This window comes from Colobus angolensis, unplaced genomic scaffold (assembly GCF_000951035.1).
Source record: "Colobus angolensis palliatus isolate OR3802 unplaced genomic scaffold, Cang.pa_1.0 Scaffold10, whole genome shotgun sequence".
Lineage (NCBI taxonomy): Eukaryota > Metazoa > Chordata > Mammalia > Primates > Cercopithecidae > Colobus > Colobus angolensis.
In genome coordinates, this window is record NW_012110919.1 from 21,541,680 (window position 1) to 21,550,140 (window position 8,461).

General features: G+C 38.8%; 1 protein-coding gene across 3 annotated transcripts in view; it reads left to right on the forward strand.

Annotated features, from left to right (window-relative positions):
• Nucleotides 1–8,461, forward strand: part of IFT81 (intraflagellar transport 81) — a 100,657-nt gene that overhangs the window by 64,447 nt on the left and 27,749 nt on the right. For all 3 annotated transcript variants that reach the window (XM_011936303.1, XM_011936297.1, XM_011936310.1), the window contains exons 13-14: nucleotides 3,033–3,161; nucleotides 4,728–4,817. In XM_011936303.1, coding sequence (XP_011791693.1) covers nucleotides 3,033–3,161; nucleotides 4,728–4,817 — 219 coding nt within the window. The remainder of the gene's footprint in view (nucleotides 1–3,032; nucleotides 3,162–4,727; nucleotides 4,818–8,461) is intronic.

Sequence of the window (8,461 nt, forward strand, 5' to 3'; positions counted from 1 at the left end):
TTAAATTTTAGAAGCTCTGACTATATTTGTTTTTCTATAAGGAGGATTTAATTTTTTTCTGGAAAGTTACCTTGATCAAGTTGAGGGTAGGTTTTTTTGTTTGTTTTTTTTTCCTTAAGCTGGTTTTTCTCCAGTTTTCTCTTAATCCAGAGATACAGTTCTTATACCTGTGGTAGAGACTTTAGGAAGTAGTCCTTACTCCAATGATGTAGGTCTTACTCCTAGGTTATAGCCCTTCTAAGGAGTAGACCTTCTAGGTTTTCAGTTGATAATGTGAGGCATTTACTAAAGCCCGTGCACCCTGGCAAGTCTTGAATTCCTACCTTTATCTCTCTAGTACTGTGAGACTGCTGCAATCTTTGCTCAGCTCTTTAATAACCCATCTGTTGATTCCCACTTGGTTTTTGAGAGTCTTACTCTGCTTGTGCATATCCTAAGATTTGGTAATGCCTAAAGAGGAAACTGCATACAGAATTTGGGGCTAATTCTCTTTAGGTCCCAGTCCTACTGACAGGCCAAAATCTTAACTCTTCTTCCATTCTGCCTTTCCTTGTCTTTCTTTCATTTTGGTTCTTTCATTCTCTTCTGAACTCTCTTCAATACGGTTTTCACACTTACCATTGCACTAAAATATCTTTTGTCAGGCCATGCACGGTGGCTCATGCCTGTAATCCCAGCACTTTGGGAAGCCAAGGTGGGTGGATCACCAGGTCAGGAACTCGGGAGTCGGAGGTTGCAGTGAGCCAAGATCGCGCCACTGCACTCCACCCTGGTTGACAGAGTGAGACTCTGTCTCAAAAAAAAAAAAAAAGCCCAGGTACGGTGGCTCACGCCTGTAATCCCAGCACTTTGGGAGGCCAACGCGGGCAGATTACGAGGTCAGGAGATCGAGACCAACTTGGCTAACACAGTGAAACCCTGTCTCTACTAAAGAATACAAAAAATTAGCCGGGCATAGTGGCAAGTGCCTATAGTCCCAGCTACTCGGCAGGCTGAGGCAGGAGAATGGCGTGAACCCAGGAGGCGGAGGTGGCAGTGAGCCAAGATTGCGCCATTGCACTCCAGCCTGAGCAACAGAGTGAGACTCCATCTCAAAAAAAAAAAGTCTTTTGTCAGGTCACTAATACCTTCACATTGCCAAATCCAATGATTAATTATTAGTCCTTTTCTTACTTGACCTAGTAGCAGCATTTAGCATAGTTGATCACTCCGCCTTCCTGTAAAACTTCTGTCTTCTAAGACACTACACTTCCCTGGTTTTTCTTCCAAACTAACACTCCTATTCCTATTACGTTGCGATTTTTTATCATTTCTTTAAAGTTTAAATGTTGGGGTTCCCTAGGCTTAGCCCTTGGATCTCCTTTCTATCTTTACTTCCTTGGTGATCTTATCCTGTCTCATGGTTGTAAAGGCCCCCCTTATATTGTGACAACTCACCAATTTATATCTCCAGCCTAGATTTCTCCTCTAATTCCAGTCTTTTTTTTTTTTTTTGCAACGGAGTCTCACTCTGTTGCCCAGGCTGGAGTGCAGTGGTGCAATCTCGGCTCACTACAACCTCCACCTCCCGGGTTCAAGTGATTCTCTTGCCTCAGCCTCCCAAGTAGCTGGGATTACAGGTGCCCACCACCACATCCGGCTAATTTTTATATTTTTAGTAGAGACAAGATTTCGCCATGTTGGTGAGTCTGGTCTCAAACTCCTGATCTTAGGGGATCTGCCTGCCTCAGCCTCCCAAAGTGGTGGGATTACAGGTGTGAGCCACCAGGCCTGGCCTAATTCCAGTCTTACACATATAGCATCTTGACCTCTCCATTTTGATACCTAATATATATTTCAAATTTTTAACATGTCCAAAAATAAACTTCTGATCTGCATCACCTCCTCAAACTAGTCCCCATTCTTCTTCATCTCAACAAATGGAAGCTTCATCCTGTTACTCTCTCAAGTCAGAAACCTTGAACTCATTCTTTATCCCTTACTTTTGTTCACATCCCTACATCTAATTTTCACATTATCTTGTTGGATCTGCCTTCAAAAGAACCATTTCTCATTACTTCTGTCACCACCACCCTGATTCATACTACCATTTTCTCTAACTTGAACTATTGAGACAGTCTTCTAATTGTTCTCCCTGCTCCTACCTAGCCTGATCTCAGCACAGGTGTTAAAGTGATCATTTTTAAATTGCCCTAACTCTGAACTTTTCAACAGCCTCCCATCTCATTTTAAATAAAACAAAGCTGTTTCATCGGCTTAAAAATCAGATAACAATATAACTTATTATCTAAACTAGGATACTTTTTAGGGAGTGCAAGGGACAGTAGATATACACTGAGACCTAGCAAACCAGCTGAGCTTCATGTAACCCCTCCTTTATCCCCACCTTATTCTCACTGCACCTCCTTACTGTTTCTTGAACTGGCCAAGTTTGCTCCCAGCTTTTGCACTTGCTGATTCCCTAACTTCCTACACGGCTTTGCTCACATGTCATCTTCTCAGGATCATCTCCTCTAACCACCTTGTGGTTATACTATATTTATTTATTTACTTATTTACATATTGCTTATTTATTCCCACTAGTCGTAAGCTCTGTGAGGGAAGGGATCTTTTTTTCCTGTTCTATTCACTGCTGTATACCTGGTGCCTGGAACTGTGCTTGGCACATTTAAATATATAATAAATATTGGATGAGTGAACAAATGCAAGTACAGCTAATCATTTGAGAATTCATTCTTTCATCAAATGTTTATTGAATGTATCCTATGTTTTAGGTTCTGTGCTAAGTACATAACATTATTATAAAGTCTACAATTAGAAATACTTCCTATGTACCTGAAGATACCATAGGTTTATAATATATAAAGGCTTGTAATTGAATGAACTAATAATTGAAGTCAATGAAGATTGTCCTTTAGGATTCTAAACTAATTCTATTTACAATTTTTTGTTATATATGAAACTTGTATATTTCTTATGGGAGCCAGCAAGGTTTTGACACGTTTTGTGGCCTTTTTATTTTTCACTTATAGCAAACTATGGAGGAGAAAAAGGGTATATCCGGATATAGTTACACCCAGGAAGAGCTAGAAAGAGTATCTGCACTGAAGAGTGAAGTTGATGAAATGAAAGGACGAACATTGGATGATATGTCTGAAATGGTGATGATACTTTATTTAAATTTTCTTTTATTGTGTAGCTAGAAGGCAGGTGTTTTGTTTTTATTTTCAGTGAAACATTCACCTGTTAATTTCTGCACATTATATTCTGTCATCTTTTTTTTTTTTTTTTTTTTTGTGACAGAGTCTCTCTCTGTTGCCCAAGCTGGAGTGCAGTGACATGATCTCAGATCATGCAGCCTCCACCCCCCAGGTTCAAGTGTTTCTCATGCCTCAGCCTCCTGTGTAGCTGGGACTACAGGTGTGTGCCACCATGCCCATGCCCAGCTAATTTTTGTATTTTTAGTAGAGACAGGTTTCACCATGTTGGCCAGGCTGGTCTCAAACTCCCAATCTTAGGTGCTCCACCTGCCTCGGCCTCCCAAAGTGCTGGGATTACAGGCATGAGCCACTGCGCCTGGCCTTATCTGTCTTTATCAATCTCTTTTAAATTTTTTTCATCCTAGTAAGGTTGTTTAAATTCTAATTGTTTATGCATTTTCTGTTGTTTTAATGTGCAAAAGTTATATAACATTAAATAAATATTTAAGAAGAAAAATAAGTTTTCCCAGATCATACCACCCTAATAGAATTATTTAATTGTTGTGTATGTTCTTAGAATCTTTCCATTTTCAGGACTGGTATTTAATCAGGATGTACTAGTACACTTTCACCAGGCATTAAAATGTTGAAATCTTATACTACTTGTTGGTAAATAGCTGCCCCAAACCCTCAGAGTACCCCCCTCCAGTTTGCCTTGCCCACATTGGCCATTCCCCCAGAACCCTCTGGATCTCATCACAATCTAACTCCTAAAAGGGTTAGCATGTAAGACCCTGTATAGGCTGGGCACGGTGGCTCACACCTGTAATCCCAGCACTTTGGGAGGCTGAGGTGGGCGGATCACTTGAGGTCAGGAGTTCAAGACCAGCCTGGCCAACATGGTGAAACCCTGTCCCTACTAAAAATACAAACATTAGCTGGGCATGGTGTCGCATGCCTGTAGTTCCAGCTGCTCAGGAGGCTGAGGCATGAGAATCACTTTAACCTGGGAAGCAGAGGTTGCAGTGAGCCAAGATCACACCATTGCACTTCAGCCTGGGCAACCAAGCAAGACTCTGTCTCAAAAAAGAAAAGACCCTGTTCATCTCTCTGACTGGTGTCCATTCTGATAGATCATTACTTATGCTATTTGGACTATACTGTAGTGTTTTGAATGTCACTCCATCTATATTTATGTATATTTTTTATGCCTACATAAATAATACATCATGATTAGAGTTATATAAGGCAATTTTATAATTTATTTTATTTATTCAATGTTAGATTATAAAGATTTTCCCATAATGGTTTACAGTCTTGAGAATTGACATTTTGAATGATTAAATAGTCTAGTATTCCACCTTGCTGAGGAATCAGGATTTTCTAAAGCACTTCTCTGTTGTTTGGAACTGACATAATTTATAGTTTTTACTCATATTTAACAGTGAAATTAATATCTTTATATATGTAGTATTTTTCTTCTTTTGAATTCTTTTTTAGGTGTTATATTTTTTGTTTAAATAACAGGTGAAAAAACTGAATTCACTGGTATCTGAAAAAAAGTCAGCTCTTGCCTCAGTTATAAAAGAGCTACGACAGTTGCGTCAAAAATGTCAAGTAAGTGAATTTGACTTTATGATACTTTTAGTATTCTATCTTATTCACATGTGCTAGTTAGAACCCTGAATATTTTACTTGGGTAATATAGAAAACAAATTATCATTATTATCTTATTGATACGATTCTTCAAAAGAGAATTACAACATGACATATAGGCCAGTTGTGTTGGTTTATGCCTGTAATCCCAGCACTTTGGGAGGCTGAGACAGGAGGATGATCACTTGAGCCCGGGAATTCGAGACCAGCCTGGCTAACAACAAGACCCTGTCTCTACAAAAAATAAAAGAATTAGCTGAGCTTGGTGGCATGTACCTGTAGCCCCAGATTCTCGGGAGGCTGAGGTGGGAGGATTGCTTGAACCCAGCAGGTCAAGATTGCAGTAAGCCATGATCGTGCCATTGTACTCCAGCTTGGGTGATAGAGTGAGACCCTATCTCCCACCCCTCCCCCCAAAAAATGACCTACAAAGGTTTTTGTTTAATTTATGCTGCTTATTTAGCCATAAATTATTGGAGGCAGGGGAGAAGGAGAAAAAGCAGTTTAAGCTGAAATCCTCAAATTCAGCCAGAGGAGATTTTTTTCTTTAAATCACATGGATGTTACAGCTATAAATAGGAAGTCACACTCTTTTGTGTCCAGGTAAAAGCTCAGAGTCTGCCCATGAGTGGTAACAAGTTAACTTTAGATTAATGAACTTGCACTGCGAGGAGGCATCGTGCACAGCAAACTATGATAGATTATGAGAAGTGATCAAATACCATTACTTGGAAACTAGTTCTAACCACTGCTTTAAACATAAATTGTCAGAAGGTAAATGCCCTCTACAAATCCAGATCAGGTGGCCTCCACCATTTGACATTCACTGTTCTCTATTTTTAATACTATTTATTTTTTTAACTTGTTTAACTATATTTAATACTTGAAACTACAAAAATACATTATGACACTTTTAAAGAGCAGAAATACTTAAAAATACATAATTTACCTTAATGGACAACCCTCAACTGTTAGGAAATTTTATAGGGAAGTGTGAGTATATTTCCTTTGTGTGGTACTTGCATTTTTTTCTAAATTTGAATATTAACAGCTGTTTGAATATTAGAGCATCACCACTGGATTAGTCTGTTCTCGCATTACTGTAAAGAAATACCTGAGATTGAGTAATTTCTAAAGAAAAAAGGCTTAATTGGCTCATGATTCTACAGGCTATACAGGAAGCATGATGCAGGCATCTACTCACCCTCTAGGGAGACCTCAGGAAGCTTACAATCATGGCAGAAGGCAAAGAGGGAGCAGGCATATCACACGGCTAGAGCGGCAAGGGGGTGAGGCCCCACCTCCAACATTGGAGGTAGCAGTTTGACATGAGATTTGGGCAGGGACAGAGATCCAAACCATATCAACAATGAAAGATGTCTAACTTAAATTTATCTAAATCTTTTATAGTCATCTAGAATTAGAATAGCATTTTGAAAAGTTTTATGTTTATTTTCTTAGGAGCAGTTCTATAAATTATATGTAATTAAATGGAATAATTATGTATAATTGCTAATATGTAGGAAAAAACTGAAATATTCATATTTTATTTTATTCATTTAATTTTTTTAAGTAGAGACGGAGTCTACTGTTGCCTAGGCTACTCTCGAATTCCTGGGCTCAAGCAGTCCTCCCACCTCAGGCTTCCAAAATGCTGGGATTATAGGCATGAGCCACCACACCCAGCCTGTTTATATTTTAGAGTATGCAATCTGATAATTTTTAGTTTCCATGAAATATCTATTGTTTATTACTTTTTCATATAAAAGTAAAATCATGTTCTTAGCAATAATTAAAGCTATACAGAGTTATTTAAGGAAAAGAATAAAAATCATTTCTTTCAGCATCCCCAGCACATGACTTAACAGCTCCATATGTGTTTTCCAGAAATTTTCTGAGAATTAATGAACAGATAATTATTTAGTAACTACCTTAAATTTGTTCTCCACGCTTTTGTTCTACTTTCTAAAAACAAAAGCTTTTTTCAGGAGGTGGGAGGACTGAAATCAACCTTGACTGATACCAAGATCAAAATATCTGCTTTCTTTTTTTTGACATTTGGTTGCTGTACTTTTTTTGCCCACCTTATACTTTCCACTTTTAAAAAAAGTATTTTGTTTCTGGTATGTCTCTTGAATAGATCTTGAGTTAGGTTTTGCTATGTCATATCATCTGAAAGGTTTATTTTAATAGGTAAATTTATATACTAATATGCAAATACATTTGGTTTGGGTGGCATTACTTTATGCTTGGCTTTCAATTTTAAAGCCTACAAAAAACCTTCTCCTCCTTTTTCCCCTCCTCATTCATCCCCCGACTTCTCTCCCTCATGTGTGTGTTCTGGCTTATGGTTTTAGTTTTAGCCTTTTAACTCTACTATTCATTATTTCTTTCTTTTTTTTTTTTGTGACAGAGTCTCTCTCTGTTGCCCAAGCTGGAGTGCAGTGACATGATCTCAGATCATGCAGCCTCCACCCCCCAGGTTCAAGTGTTTCTCCTGCCTCAGCCTCCCAAGTAGCTGGGACCACAGGAGTGTGCCACCACACCCGGCTATATTTTTGTATTTTGTTTTAGTAGAGACAGGGTTTCACCATGTTAGCCAGGATGGTCTCGATCTCCCGACCTTGTGATCCACCTGCCTCGGCTTCCCAAAGTGCTGGGATTACAGGTGTGAGCCACCACGCCCAGCCAGTCTTCACTAAATTTTTACTTTTGCCATGTCCTGGGCAATGCAAGAACCTAAAACACTTTAACTTTGTTTACCACCTTCCCATATTTAGTGCTATTGTTGATAATATTTTTTTAATTCTAAGTACAGTTTTCTTGAGAAAGGGTCTTGTTCTGTTGCCCAGGCTGGAATGTAGTGGTACAGTCAGAGCTCACTGCAGCCTCAACCTCTTGGGCTCAAGTGATCCTCCCAAGTACCTGGACTATAGGCGTGCACTACCACACCCAGCTAATTTTTGTGTGTATTTTTTTCAGAAATGGGGTCTCACTATGTTGTCCAGGCTGGCCTCAAACTCAGGGGCTCAGGCAATCCTCCTACCTCAGCCTCCCAAAGTGCTAGGATTACAGGTGTGAGCCACTGTGCCTGGGCCTAAATAGAATTTAAATCGTACATGATATTATATTCAATATTATTCTAGATTATCTACCTGTTTACTCTTTTCATGGTTCTTCTTTTCTTCCTTCATCATCTTTCTTCTGTTGGTATCTGCCCAATGAGCTCACCTTAAGTATTTCATTTAGTTCAGGCCTGCTGAAATCTTCTCAGTTTTTGTTTTTCTTAAGACACCTGTGTTCTACCTTCATTTTGAAACACATTTTTACTGAATGTAGAATTTCTGGTTGGCAGCTGTTTTCTTTCAGCACTTTAAAGATTTAATTCCATTTTCTTCTGGCTTCCATTATTTATTTCATAACATCAACTGTACATCTTGTTTTTTTTTTCGAGGTAGTCTGTTATTCTCTGGTTGTTTTTAAGATCTTCTCTCTGTGTTTGGTTGTTCAGTGGTTTTGCTATGACTTTTCTAGGTATGATTTTCTTTTTTATTCACCTGGCTTAGGGTCTGTGAAGCTTCTTGAATATGTGGCTTGATGTCTTT